Genomic DNA, 15,258 nt, shown 5'->3' with positions numbered 1-15,258 from the left:
ATATATAGACTTAAACAGGAGTTACTCAAGGAATTTTGATTTGCAGAATATGGACACTGTTCACTGCTGCAAAATGACTAGTATGACTGCAGGCTGTATTCGGAGCAGTATTTTAGACAAAACACGGGATATTGTTAGATCCTTTTGGGAAGCTATGAAAGGAGCCCATAGGCCTACTGAGTGAAGGGGGTGTTCTTGGACTTACTTCCTGATGAATAAGCTGTCCCAGCAGCTCCCTGTCCCTTGCACTCCCCAGCTGATGACTTAAAGAGCTGTACAGGTGGCATTGGAAGTCAGTCCTTAGCAGCTCTGCATATCCATAGCATTTCTGAGTCCTTGCCATTTGTCCTGCTGACTGCTACACTCATTCTGCCTCACAATTTGGCCTTGAAGAGTTTCCTCTTTTCTGTCATTCCCCCTCCAAATGCATCCTTTTATAATTTCCCCACTTTCCAAGGGCAATTTAATCAACTTGGAGATAGCAAAGAAATTTCTTACCACTTTGCTCAAATACCAACTCCCTCTATGTTCTGCTTTCTTAGTCAAGCTTTTGTAACCCACATTATTTCTGACATGTTGTGATACGTTGCAAAATTGGCCTTACTGCAATACCAGAAAGAATATTAGTTATCTATCTGGTCATGTTAGATGAGGTGTCAGAAAAGAAGAAACTGTTTCTGAATTTTGAGGCAAACACCTACCTGATCAGCCATCAAAATCAATAGTCTATTAATTAGTCTGACTTCATGAGTTTGCCACCATAGTGACTAGCATCTGTGAAATGTCTGAATGTGGAATACAGCCCAGGTTTCAAGTACTTTTATCAATACCACAAACTGTTCACTTTCACGTGCTTGAAGTTTAATCCACACTTCTAACTTACCTTTGTAGCCTACAGGTAGGTGGGCTTGTAGGGTAACAAGACAAATGCATGCTGTAACCACTGTGTGGCAACATCTTTTTTAAGAAAAAAACCCAAACCTATCACCGTAGTCAGTTGCTACTGGAGTATTTTGTATAACTAACCTGCTTTCAAGGCTTTCAGATACGAGGATATAATTAAATATTATCAAGTGCTGGACTAATTCAGAGAGACCCCCAAGTCCATACTAGAGAAAGGCAGTGCCCAATATCAAGACATCAAAAGCCCTTTGGTGCAGACCTACAGCATGCATGACATGAAACAAAGAAAATTACAGAAGTGCATGCAAGCTTATGCTCAGAAATCACAAGCATGACAGCTGAAGAAAATAATCAGACTAGCTTGGAGTGTGGGGAGAGAAAGATTTTCTCATTGTTGCTGCAGTTTGCAGAGCCTTACTCCGGAATTTTTTGGCCATCAGCAGCACAGACAAGTTTTCATTCACACTTCCCAGCCTGCAGCTGTCAATTTGGAGATAACTCAAGTCATTAGCTTGTAGAAGCTGTTTAAATATCACTCTGCTGTGGCAGTATAAGGGAAAAAATAAAAAGTTAAGACCTGAAGTCTCCCAAATTAACATATTACAAGAGCTGCTGGCAACTCATGTAAAAACATTTGTACAGTGTCCCTCCTGTGTATCTCAATAAAACCAAATTATTTTAATTACTCCATTTAAATGAGAGATCACATGAGAATTTGGATGCAGTGAAGTTCAAGGATGTTGCCAATATTAAAAATAATGAGCTTATGCTTGTAATGTTAAGAGCACTACACCTGACACAATGAACTGAGGTATACTGAAAAAAAAATTACTGTCTGCCAAAGGGCATAGTTGTACTGGAATTAGTTTGGAAATTCCTGCCCCTTAACTGGATGTTGAACTGCATAAGTGAAAGTGAAGCAAAAACGCCAAGTCAAAATGGCTCTTCCATTCCAGGATAAGGACAGGGGCTTAACCTACGCAAAGGTGGCTGAGTTTGTAGTGAAACCATTATGTAATGCTCACACAAACTGATTGGGCAGCTCTGCCAGATAATTGCCTCACAGACTGACTCAAAATCTTTTTAGGATTTAGGCTCCTTTAGGAACCAACTCAGCCCCATCTGGTCACCCAGCCATGTCCCCAGGCAAGGACTTGGAGTACACCAGGGACTGGACTGTCTTAGCCCCACTCCAGCATGCTCAGGACTGCATAGCTTTGGCATGTGCTTGCCTATGTAAATGAGCAGCTGTTCCCATTTTGAGACAGCTAAAGTGAATATAGCAGTGATTCTGCTGTAGGAAATCATTCCTTCTTCTGGAGATCAGGCCAGCCAAATGAGAGATGGCCTTGTAGACAAGATACGTTTGGATAAGAGTCAGGGTTCAATTTTTAGCTGTGCTACAGATTTCCTGTCTGGAGCTTGGCTGAGCTGTTCAGTCAGTTCAGGCCTCAGATTAAATTCCCGTGTTTGTAGTACGGATATGTCGTGGTTTAACCCCAGCCAGCAACTAAGCACCACGCAGCTGCTCACTTACTCCCCCACCATCCAGTGGGATGGGGGAGAAAATCGGGAAAAAAAAGTAAAATTCGTGGGTTGAGATAAGAACGGTTTAATAGAACAGAAAAGAAGAAACTAATAATGATAACACTAATAAAATGACAACAGCAGTAATAAAAGGATGGGAATGTACAAATGATGCGCAGGGCAATTGCTCACCACCCGCCGACCAACACCCAGCCAGTCCCCGAGCAGCGATTCCCCGCCCCCCACCTCCCAGTTCCTATACTAGATGGGACGTCCCATGGTATGGAATATCCTTTAGGCCAGTTTGGGTCAGGTGCCCTGGCTGTGTCCTGTGCCAACTTCTTGTGCCCCTCCAGCTTTCTCGCTGGCTGGGCATGAGAAGCTGAAAAATCCTTGACTTTAGTCTAAACACTACTGAGCAACAACTGAAAACATCAGTGTTATCAACATTCTTTGCATACTGAACTCAAAACATAGCACTGTACCAGCTACCAGGAAGACAGTTAACTCTATCCCAGCTGAAACCAAGACAGGTTAATAGTACTCCCCTTATTGACAGGGGAATTCTGTGGATAAATACATTAAATGCTTATGTTGTTCTCAGATGTTATGGTGAAAAGAAGAAAAAGGTTATACAAACCACCAAATACAGCCAGTATTCATGACTTGCCTTTACTTTGTAAAGCAAGGCTATACTAATGGGTAATTCAAACCCATCCTAATACATGTTCATTATAAAATACTCCCCTTCCCAAATTAAGTGTCCTATCTACTGGTAGACAACAGCTGAGACCGAGAAGCACAGTGAAATATGTTGATAGCAGGGCTTGGCACGAGAAACTGGCAGCAGAGAAACTATGCTAATACAGTCACTGTTGTCTCCAGTTGCTGCAGACAACCGAGAATTTGTTAATTCACATCGTTTGGCTCTGTAGAATTGGTGTCAAGACTTGGCAAAGAGATGGGTGCAATAAAAAACAATTTCCTTTAGGCTGAAGATTGGTATTGTAAAAGGTACCAGCCTCTCTATTGACACCTCGCAATTTATGACATATCTGAGAATTAGTTCTGGTCTTTGGACACATTAAAAATATTTCATGTGAGAAGCATTTAAATATAGCTGATGGCAGTGACTTACTACTAATGCTAGCAATGAGTTTCCCTGGGGGAAAGCAAAGGTTTCAACCTTATAAAATAGCTGCATATATACCAGTCAAATTCTTCCTAAGGCCAGACAGGGCACTGAGTGCACGGACAGGCCTCATCCTGACCAGTCTCACCTGGGGCCCACACCCTCTGCCCATGGGCCTTAGTTTCTGCCCAGGCTGCATTGCAGGTGTACCTGCTTCCAGCTGTAGTACAGCTGTGGATGTGTCTGGCCAGGGACCAACCCCCAACCTGGCCTCATGACTACAGTCCTGCTCTGCCATGGCCCTGCCCAGGCACACCCGGGGCTGTGTCTGACCTTGGTTGCACTCACTAGGCCTGATCCTGAACCCCACTGACATACTTCTGGCCTGGCCTGAGCCCATCCCCGTCCTTGTCCCCAGGGAGGTGCCCAGTGCTTGGGGCTGGGGCTACCCCCTGTGCCCCACCAACCTTGCTCCTGACTGGAGGTGGGATGGGCTTGGCTAGGAGGTCTCCATCCTGCTGCCCCCATAGGGACCTCCTGCAGCTCCCAGTCCCCTGGTTGCAGCTGGCCCCTGTGGTACCTTGCCCGTTATCTCCGGCTGTCTCAAGCCCTCGCCTAGCACCACAGAGCTAGGGCTGCAGAAGGCCTTACCCCACAAACCTGGCCTGGCTCTGGGCTCTGACCCTCCCACAGCACCAGTCCCTGCCTAAACCCAAGCTTCTGAGTGAACCCCTCACAGGGGGCCTTCAGGGGCCACCTGAGAATCCCCCCTTCGCCCCCTGCCCCGTAAGCTTGCCAAGCCTCTGGGCCTATTCAGGGTCTGTGTGAGCCCCCCACCTGGCTCTAATCCCCCCCTGCCATGTCCCTTTCCTATTTCCCTGTCCCTGCCCTGGCTCTGTGTCCCCTAAAATGCCCCACAGCAATTAAATCACTCAGCAAGTCCCATTTGAGCCCAGATCTCTGTCGGTGGGAGGACACATCCCTCTGAGAGGGAGTTGCCATCAGGGCACTGTGGGCAGGAGTGGCCTTGCTGGCCCTGTCCAGCCTCATCAGAGGCCTTCCCCCATCACACCTGCCCTCGGGACCCATCTCAGCTCAGGCCATGGCCCCCAGTCCCTGCCTGAGCTACCCCCAGCTGTGACTGTCTCCTGTCGCATTGGAGCTGTGCCAAGCCGTAGACCTTACTGATCCAGACCCTGAACCACAGGCTGATGGCGCAGATCAATCTAGGTCCAACTTCATCACCGTGGACAGGCTGGCAGTCACTGGGCTGCATCTGACCCTGGTCCCTGTCACTGGGCCAGGCCCTGCCCTCAGAGCTGTCTCCTCACCATGACCTTGTCTGGCAACCTTCTTCTCAGCTCATGGCCCCAGACCTGCCCTGCCAGCCCTGCTGTCAGCTCCTGGCTCCCCAGCCCTCCCTGCACCCCTGACAGTGCCCCTGGTGCCACCAAGAGGATGAACTACAACTTGCTAACAGCATGATTTTCTAGATTTTGATCTTTACAGTTGAGTTAGTGCAGCACAAATAGAGTTGATACAAGAAGAGGAGCCAGGAACCTCTCCACTCTAAAAACCACACCTTCATATAGCCACTGCAAGGTCATGGCTACGCATGCACTGCGTGCTGAGCAAAAGACTTGCTTAAGCACCAAATCCACAGAGCAAAATGGGAGCTGTCATAACTATCTTTGGGCTACAGGGGATATCAGCTTCAGCAGCCCTGCAGCTCACTGCAGACCACATTGTCTGGCCTACTCTGTTCTCCGCAGATGTTATGCAATCCGTCTTATGGAGCTGCAGTGTGCTCCAAAGAGCAGCATGGACTTACTCTTTGTACCTTGCTTTTCTACCTTTCAGATGGGCAATCACAACCAGGAAACATTCTTTCATACTTCTCACTGATGTGAGAATATGAAATTTTAGCAGTTACTCTCGTAATAATAATTAAAAAATCAGGTATTTCCAGGTTGTTCACAGAAATCATGTGTGGGAAGAATGAACCAGAGAGGTAAGGGAGGCAACCTCGGTAGGGAACAGCTGAAATAGATACCAAGTAATTTTCAGCTGTAGCATTTAACTTTAGTGAGAAATGCAGAGGAGTTTTGGCACCAGCTCCAAAGGTTATGCAGTAGTTGCATTAAACAAGTAGTAATTAGGAAAAAGCCCAAAGCACTTATACATATACTCACATGTTCTCTGGTTGCCACACCAATTTCTAGCAGTGCTAAGGCCTGCAAGGACATAACAAACATTCAAGGCTTGCTTCTGGTTTTTAATTCCCAATGGACTGAAATAACAGATGATTCAGCATATTGTTTTCTACTCATTTTATAGAAAATGTAACATGTTATAAATTTTTTTATTGATTTTTTTTTCAGCTTTTTCTGCTCCACAAGCCATGTAAAGGATTGTATAGCAGAGTGTGTGGATCAGTAAAGAAATGCACACACTGTACATCTGGGGTTTTAACAGTAGCGCTAAGTATAGCGTGTTGGGAGCACAAATTCTGAATCAAACTTCCAATTCCACTGGAAACCACACTTTTTTTTTTTTTTTAAAAAAAAGGCCTTTTCATACTAAATGTTGGCTGCCTTCCTCATGCAGGCATTACAGTCCTTTAACATTTTTTTTTTAGAAACAAACTATTTCTTTAAACTTAAGGGAATACATGTGCAGAATGCGTGTCAAGGTCCTGTAACAAATACATTTAATAGTACTCTGAATAACTAGTTCAACATGAACTCTGAATATGCGAAGTATCAACAGTACACTACAGTACCGACTGGAGTCACTGTATTCTTATTGAAATAAAAAAATTAACTCTCCAGCCTTTGAAATGGTTGCATGTCCTGTCTGGAAAGGCATATCCTCATCTGGAAAAGTTGGCTCCTTAATCCACAAGGGTTTAAACTCAGATGGTTTAGTGACCCACTCTATTGCTTCCTTTATTTCCCATTGTTTGTTTGCATCTAGCATCTGGGGATAAGGAAAATAAGAATCAAATACACTGAAAGATTCTACTGACATTTTTTTCCTGTCAAACTCTCATAAAGAGCTGCAAAATCAATATGAAGTGGTAGAAATTCAGGAAATAGGAAGGAAATGAAAAGCTGGAATTGCCATTCTGTTCCTATTGTACTTTTGGCCACACTTACACTGAGTTGCAATGACTACAGCAATATCCAGACTAGGCTTGAACCAAGGAGGTCAGGAGCTGTAGGAAGTAGAGCAGAGTCTTCTGTGGGAATGGGTGGATCTTGGCAGCGTGTACTTAAGTAAAGCACCCTAAAACATGGACATGGCTGCCTGAAGTTTTCAACAGAAAAGCTTCTTGACAAAAAAATGCAGTAGTTTAAAAGAGTTGCTCAAGCAGCACCTCTCTCCCACACAAGGGAGAATTTTTCTCCCTACAAAAAGTGAAACATCTGAAAATGACACTACAGTTCCTCTGCAAGCTCTTCAGGTCCTTGCCATCCTGTATTCACGAAGTTCCTGGTTTGGCATTTCATGATATATGGCATCCCATTAAAGCTCCATGCTACACTGCAGCACCCAGAGTAAGTTGGCAGCTTTGGAGTGTCAGGGAACACATGGGGCAAAGAATCCAGCTCATAGCAGTCAACAGAGTAACATTTCCAAATCAAAATGTGTGACTTCTATCTAATTACTCCTTTTCATTCAAATACTTTAGTTTGAAAAAAATATTTTCCAGTTTATTTTCAGCCAAGCATAAGTGAAAAAATATTAACAGGCTTTCCTCTGGAAGCCTCCCTGGATGTAAAAGGCACTTAAAATCTTCTAGAAGACAATCCTGGAAATGGGGTTCCCCACAGTCTTGAATGGAAATTCTGGCACAGAAATACAGGATAAAATTCTTAGTACTACATCTACTTTGGTCATGTCCAGTACTGCTCTTTGTTGATATATATAAACATTTGTTGCCATTGTTATTCAGGATTTGAAGAAGGAAGAAAAAATATTTGTCAAGAAATGTATATAATGAGAGATTTTTCATCAAATGGTTTTAAATGCAAAATAACATAGTGTAGTAGCAAAAAGTGATACTCACCATTATTTTGTCTGGACCAATCATTTCTCTTACAAATCTGCATCTGCAAATATCCTGCAGATCTGCACCCACCTTTACTCTGAACCTAGATGCATATTTGGAACAAGATATAGATCACTTAATGATTAATGCAGCAGTAAACTGGAATCCATAAACTAGAATTTATAATTTCAGCATCACTGTCTTACAGAAAGAACTTTCTTATTACTTCTCTTCCCTTGTGAGAAAGCTTCATCCTACTGTGAAAATAAAAAAGCAATGCTTTTTTCAGAAATCAATGGAAACAGGTTTATCTTCATTTGTGATCAGCCCTCAGCTTTGCCATACCTTTACTGTTTTCCTGCAATGCAGCTTTATGCAGTAGTAGAAGGAGGAAGTGTCTCTCAGACATCTTCTCAGATACAGAAGCAAAGTCATCACTGTCCATATCATAGACCTGGAAGAGTTAAGACTAGGTCTAGTCCATCTGTTCAAAGCATAAAACACAGAAGAATAATACTCAATACAAACGTTTACTATACATTGTCCAGCCTTCTCTCAAGGCTTATGTGCGTAACTGCAAGCAAAGTTACATTGATTATACATCTCCAAATAACTCTATCACACTGCATCTAGAATAATATTAATTTACACATTTTCAGAGTAAAAATAAGCTTTTTATGTCTTCCTGGGAGGTAGCAGAAAACCATCAGAAAATGAGATCAGATATATGAATAACATCCAGCTGAACCAAACTCCTCAACCCAGCTGTGACATATGATAAATTTTCTAACCCAGGTATGAACATCCCATAACTCAGCAACACTATTTCTAGATATACCAAGGTGTATATTTCCCAGATGATAAATCCCAGCTGTATTAACTAAATCTGACACCAATAAATTGTCCAAAGGTTTCACAGCATTTCACAGAAAGCCAAGCACATGCAACTCTCTCTGGCAATGAGGATGTTTTATGAAGGAAGCTAAGGACCTTCTGCTGCTGACAGTTTCAGAGTATCCCTCAAAGCCAAGGCAACCAGAAGTTCTAGAAGAAACCAGCAATTATCAATTTTTGAGGTTCATGTTGTCTGTGAAGGAGACATCCCCATTTCTCATCTATTAAGTTACTGCAGGTTAAGGGCATCTATGCTTCTGAACATAGCTATCCAAGCACAGATTTTATGTGTTTTCATTAACACTCCTAATGATCACACTTTTGGTTAATTCATATCACTCTCTGGAGTATCCCTATGTGCATAAGCTCCTTAATCCAACACTGCTGCACCTATGCAAACTCGCTGTTACACACAATATATCAATATAAAGAGACTTCTATTTCTAGCCTAATACCTTGTTCTCTATACTCATATTCCTTGGGTATATCCTTGATCATAGACAGGACTGTAACATTCTGCCTTACTGGGAAAATTACTTAAATGGCATTTGGCCTGCTTTTTACCTCCCAAAATGGATCTGCAATGTTACATTTTTATTCAGTCCAGCAAAACTTCTAGAGTGTTTAGGAGCGAGCAGCGAGAATTGATCATCATCTGTTAGCATTTCCCCACTTCACATACCATTTAAAATCTTACTATTGTAAAATCAAACATTCAAACCTGTTTTAACTGCTGGTCTGAGTAGCTCAGCCAGGCACAGGATGTTGTATAAGCCAGATATCCATGCTTCAACATTTGCTCTTCTGAAGTGCATGAGGATGGTTTCAAGTCAGGCTGTGTTTTAGTCAGCAGAGGATTATTTTGTTAAATAGTACATCAAAGAATGTTCTTTGGGAAACTGAAGGATTGGAGGTGTTTTGACTTTTTTTCCTTGAAAGCCATAATTTTAATCAAATAGATCAATTTTGCTGAATAAGTCCTTCCCTCTTCTCCCTAGATATTTCATTGCAAGAGAACTCCTAACCAGATTGTCCTCGTTTTGGCTGGGATAGAGTTAATTTTCTTTCTAATAGCTAGTATAGTGATATGTTTTGAATTTAGTATTGGAAAAATGTTGATAACACACTGATGGTTTTGGTTGTTGCTGAGTAGTGTTTAGACTAAAGTCAAGGATTTTTCAGTTTCTCATGCCCAGCCAGCAAGAAGGCTGGAGGGGCACAAGAAGTTGGGAGGGGACACAGCCAGGGCAGCTGACCCAAACTGGCCTAAAGGGTATTCCATACCATGTGACGTCATGTCCAGTATATAAACTGGGGGGAGTTGGCCTGGGGGGGATCGCTGCTCAGGAACTAACTGGGCATCTGTCAGCGAGTGGTGAGCAATTGCATTGTGCAGCACTTGTTTTGTGTATTCTTTTATTAGTAGTACTGTAATTTATTATTATTAATAATAATTATTATCATTATTTTCTTCCTTTCTGTCCTATTAAACTGTCTTTATATCAACTGACAAGTTTTACTTTTTTTTTTATTTTGTCCCCCATCCCACCTTCTGGGGGGGGAGTAAGCAAGCGGCTGCATGGTGTTTAGTTGCCAGCTGGGGTTAAACTATGACACAGATAAATCCTTGGAGGAAGCAAAGAACAGCACAATGTCCTTGCTAATCCAACACAAGATGTTATATGGCAAAAAGTCACCAATGTAGCACAAACTGAATGTCTACTTTGCATTCCTGGAACACGTGTGAAGGTGCAAGCAAACAACAGGCTTCATCTCACACAGTCCCCTTCCCATTCTCCTAGAGATGCAGAGTAACGGTTTTCATCAAGTATAGAACTGTTTAAGCTCACCCCTTTCCTTTTTCCCAAGCAGGCCACTTTGGAGTATTTCTGAAGTGGAACAAGCATAAATATCAAATTACACTGAACAACAACTTCTCCTCACCCTCCAGATTTCATCATTATGGTTGTCCCTCCAACCTCTCTTAGTCTCACAGGCTGGTGATGTATTCCTGAGTGAGCTACTCCCATCAAAACTGATGAGAAAACTCAAAGATTAGGAAGATGGAGGGTACCAAAGTCCAGCTTTGAAGGAAAGATGACTTACCATAAGCTTCTTCATCTGTTAGAACATCAGTAATATATCTGAAATCCAGGCAGAATAGCAATTGTTTGGCATCCTGATTCAAGGTTGACATATAAAATAAAAAAACATAGCATAATAAAATAGTATGATGAAAAAAATATTAAGTAGTGCTAGTCACTTGAGGAAGGGCTGTCAATCTTTTCCTTATTTCTCTGAAGCAAGCAGGGAATTGAGACAGTAGATACTGTAAGCCTTCCCTCCCAACCACCTCATTAGTCTGTGTTGCACTGCCAAACGTGTGTAAGCCTAATTTCATGGCTATGAGTAGTTGATAATAAGTCCTTTTCAGCTTCCTTTTAAACTCTATCCAAGCAGGATAAAAAAAAACTAAACAGGAAAGCCAAGTCACAGTTTTCAGCTGTCAAATTAAGACAGAGAAACACCCCTGTTGTTACATCTCCTGGAAAGGAAAAGCCAGGTTATTTTAGAACAGGCTCTTTTAGATCTTAATACTGAACAGAATTCCCCCCAAATGACTGACCACTTCAGCAAAGAGATCAACACGCAAGGCCTGAGCATTTGCTAGCAGACAATGATAGCATACGCAGTTCAATTACTGAGTTTTAAGTAAGGAGTTATTTTTGGAAAAAGACCCAGCAATTAAAAAAAAATAAAACAACCCCCCAGTTATCCAGACTTAAAGAAAAGCAGCTCCTTGGCCAAATCATAAACAAAGACCTACAGATTAAAGCACAATCTTTAAGTACACAGCTTCCTATTAACACTAGACATCAGTTCCCACTGCCCAGCTATGACAGAGCTGGACAAGACAACCTGTCCAGTTTCCCCAGAAGAGGGGCTAGTTTACATCTCTGTATGAGGGTAGACACATGAAGAAGGTAATGTTGGGAGGGAAGAACATCTCTGAGCAGAAAGTAACACCTGCCACCAGGGAAACAGCTTCTGTCTGAAATGAGCTGTAAGACCATTTTAGTTTGGACACCAACTAAAACATGTACTCTTCTAATACAGTTAAAAATAATAGGATCCAGTTGCCTTTAGACTGGAAATATAACAAGATTTCCTTACCATGTCAACTAGTAATTTCCACATAAACTAGAAAACAAAACAAATTAAATAACTGGAACCTCATGGCTGCCGTAAAAGAGATAACATACAGATGCTTTTTTCTTTATTAGGAAGTGTCATGAAGTGCAAGTGTGTTTACATTTGGCACACAACATTGATTACTGACACCAAAGCAATGTGGTTCTCAACCCCAGGCAAAAACATTAGACACTTTCCCCTGAAAATCATTAAGGATTGAGCATCCTTCTTAACCTGGTTTCATTAGGGAAGCAATATGGGTGGGATGATTATTAAAAAGAAAAAAAGCGCCTCATACCAGCAATCTGAAACGGTGACCTTCCCTCCGGCCCCCTCCCTTGCTGGAAATCATCATCATACCCTTTCAACATATCAGGTGTCTCTTTGTGAATTTTTTGATGAGCCTCTTTTTTTGGGCTGTGTTATGCTCTTGGGCTTTGGCAAGCTGAAGTTTGCTGGCTGCTTTCACAAGCAATGATACATGAAGGCTCAATCCAGTAGAGCAGAAGTAAAGAAAAAGAGTGTATGCTGGCAGGTCTGAGATGGTGGGACTCAAGCCCACTCTCCCCTGCAAACTCTACAGTCACGGTAGTGCGGTGGCATGTCCCAAGCCACATGCTACATGAGTGTACACAGCGGCAACTCCAGTCAGTGCTAGCTACAGCTTTTTGCTGTTTCTGTCCTCTTAAATCAGAAGGTCTGCAAAACAGCAAGCCTGTCCAACTGTGCCTGTCAGGATATGGCCACAGCAACATTGTACCAGGTATTACTTGTCCTCCTGCAGGGGCCTGACATGCTAGTTCTGGACTAGGACTCCACCATACCAAGGGTTTTAAGCTCACAGAGCAAAAGGCCAATTTCTGACTGTCACAAGCTAAAGGGTTACCTGGCTTACAGGTGTGGAGACATCACAACTGTGGGTTTGTAGGATTCTGTAATATTCAAGGACATGGAAGTTTTAGCCTCTAAATTTCTGTACTTTATTACAAATTACCACAAATACCACAAAAATCACCACAAGCAAGTATACTACCACAAAAATCGCCATTAGCAAACATATCTACAATTAATAAAATTAATATGAACGAACATATATCAAGCTATTACAAATTACTATCAGCAATCAATAATATAGTATCAATCAATAGTATGGTATCAATCAATAATAGCATCAATCAGTATTGTAGTACAACCAATAACAGCAGCAGCCAGGTAGCTATGTACTATTCCAGATTACTACAGCTTATCATTAATGAAGCAAACTTATAAACAATATAACAGCAGATATATTTAAGATAAATTACTTACATGAATATATAAAATATCTATATGAAGTGAATTAGACAGATTTCAGATCCCAGTGGGACACCAACCATCCCCAAAAGAGGGGAGGACAGACTGAGCCAGTAAGACAGCAGGAAGAGTCTCAGTTCCAAAATGATCTGCATCCCAGACTCTGATTTCAGCCAGGCATCTCTGGGGACAGCCCAAGAGCTCATAGAAAGTTAGTCTGGGATTCAACTGGGAAGTTCTCAGAAAGACAGAGGCTCCATTTTTGGATAAAAATTGTGTCTTTTTTATATCACAGAGACATAAGAGGGAGTAGGACATTGAACAGCCAATAGATGCTGTTAATTTCTATTTTTCACCTGTAACAGCCAATAGATGATGCTGTTTTCTGTTCCTTCAGAGCAATTTTTTTTTTTTCAGACTGTTTTCCACCTTCTCAGATGAAAATTGGTGTTACAGTCCCTTGTTTTCCACTTATCAGTGGTATCTGTGGATTTCTCTGGTTTCTAGGTACCCCAGCAGCACTTCAAAGAGGCCAGCTGCAATTTTCAAGGATGTTTTTTTATAGTTCACAGTGCTAATCCCCAGGCTCACACTTCCAGGCTGGCAACCCTTTCTTTGTCAGTGTCTTTGACCAGACAATCTCTTTTTTTCAGTAATTTCCCCTTCTAACGAGGCCACCTTTATGGTTGCTCACATCACTGCCTGAATAGGTTACTTTTAATATCCAGTAACATGCTAAGTATACAAGATTTGGCTCCTAGATCAAGAGTTTTAAATCTGAGATTAAAATCTCCAAGTAAGAAAGATTAAATCAAGAGAAGGGCATACAAAGAAACATTTGATAAGCAGGGCTAGGCAAAAATATTTTCTTTCAGAAATGTCAGAACTCCGACAAAATTACTCTGAAACGTTTTGACCAGTTCCACCACTAAGCACTGTGCAGTTGCTACAATTTTCCAGCTTGCAAAAATTGGGCATGTGCAGAGTATCCAAGAACTCAGTGATGCCTGTACTTTATTTGGTATTTTAAAGCTAAACATATGTATAAATTACTGCAAAATCAAGACCAGATGTGCAAATAGGAGCAACCAGGAGCAAGGAATCTCTCTGAATTAATGAGCATTCTTATATGGAGATCCCACGAGCATTACCTTTCCCCTTCACTTGTCCCATAGAGCACTCAGGACCACAGCTATGGCCAAGTGCACAGCACCTTTCTCTGGTCCAATCTGTGAAGCAAACAAACGTACATCCAGCAGTGTTGTCCACAGTGGTTTGATACTCACCGATGTCTCAGTTTCTGTTAAATGATATTTTGTTCACCAGAGATTAAAAGACAGCACTGTTGATAACACAGCAAGAGGAAAAGACACTGATACAGGAAAAAAAGACCCAAAAAAGGAATCTATATTAGTTAAAAATTATGAAGTAAGCAGATGCTGAAATGTGCGACTTGCATCAAATACTCACCTGGAACTCTCGGAGTGGTCACTTTCACACTGGCTTGCTTTAGCACCAGATATGTTCCCAATTTCCAAGAATAAAAATGGAAATACTTTGTGGAAATCCACAACTTATATGTTTGTTACTATCCATTTCACAGCAGTACCTCCAACGTGTCTTACCCAGCAGAGCTGCCTCTCACTGGTGAGCTCTCTGTAGAAGTCTCCAAAGCCGTTGACAATTTCTCCCATGTCTCTATTGACCACGTGACTAAAGAAAGCCTCGACAGCGGATATGACTGCAAAGTGTAGCAAAATTTACTGCCTCGTGTCATGGTTTCAGCCCAGCTGGTAACAAAGCACCACGCAGCCGCTTGCTCACTCCCTCCCTCCTCCCACCCTCCGGCCGGTGGGATGGGGAGGAGAATCAGAAAGGAGAAAAACAAACAAACGAAAAAACCCCCAGAACCTCGAGAGTTAAGGACAATTTACTGGGACAACTCAAAAAAAAGAAGTTACAACAACAATGGTAGTAATAAAAGAATATACCAAAAGAGCGATGCACAGTGCAACTGCTCACCACCCGGGACCCGACGCTCCGACACTTCCCCCACCGAAAGCCGAGAGAACTCCCCCTGGCCCGCTCCCCATTTATATACTGAGCATGATGGCACATGGTATGGAATAGCTCCTTGGCTCAGGTCAGGTGTCCCGGCTGTGCCCCCCCACCTCCCAAGTTCCTGTAAAAATTAACTCTATCCCAGCTGAACCCCAGGACACCTCGTTACAGCCAAATGCCTGTAACAGAATGACTGTGGGCC

The 15,258-nt window shown here is 42.3% G+C and overlaps 1 protein-coding gene across 1 annotated transcript; it reads right to left on the bottom strand.

The window, feature by feature from the left end:
• Positions 1 to 52: 52 nt before the first annotated feature.
• ENOSF1 (enolase superfamily member 1) lies at positions 53 to 14,808 on the bottom strand. The gene is given in 12 exon segments (XM_049829029.1): positions 53 to 1,109; positions 1,302 to 1,453; positions 5,757 to 5,796; positions 6,395 to 6,541; positions 7,635 to 7,719; positions 8,156 to 8,190; positions 9,232 to 9,314; positions 10,361 to 10,399; positions 10,617 to 10,689; positions 11,685 to 11,711; positions 14,147 to 14,224; positions 14,621 to 14,808. Coding segments are annotated over 12 exon segments (975 nt in total). The 5' UTR covers positions 14,690 to 14,808; the 3' UTR covers positions 53 to 962.
• Positions 14,809 to 15,258: the final 450 nt, after the last annotated feature.

Source organism: Accipiter gentilis, chromosome 2 (assembly GCF_929443795.1).
Source record: "Accipiter gentilis chromosome 2, bAccGen1.1, whole genome shotgun sequence".
Lineage (NCBI taxonomy): Eukaryota > Metazoa > Chordata > Aves > Accipitriformes > Accipitridae > Astur > Astur gentilis.
Note: the sequence above shows the minus strand (reverse complement) of the source record. Positions and strands in the feature narration are given on the sequence as shown.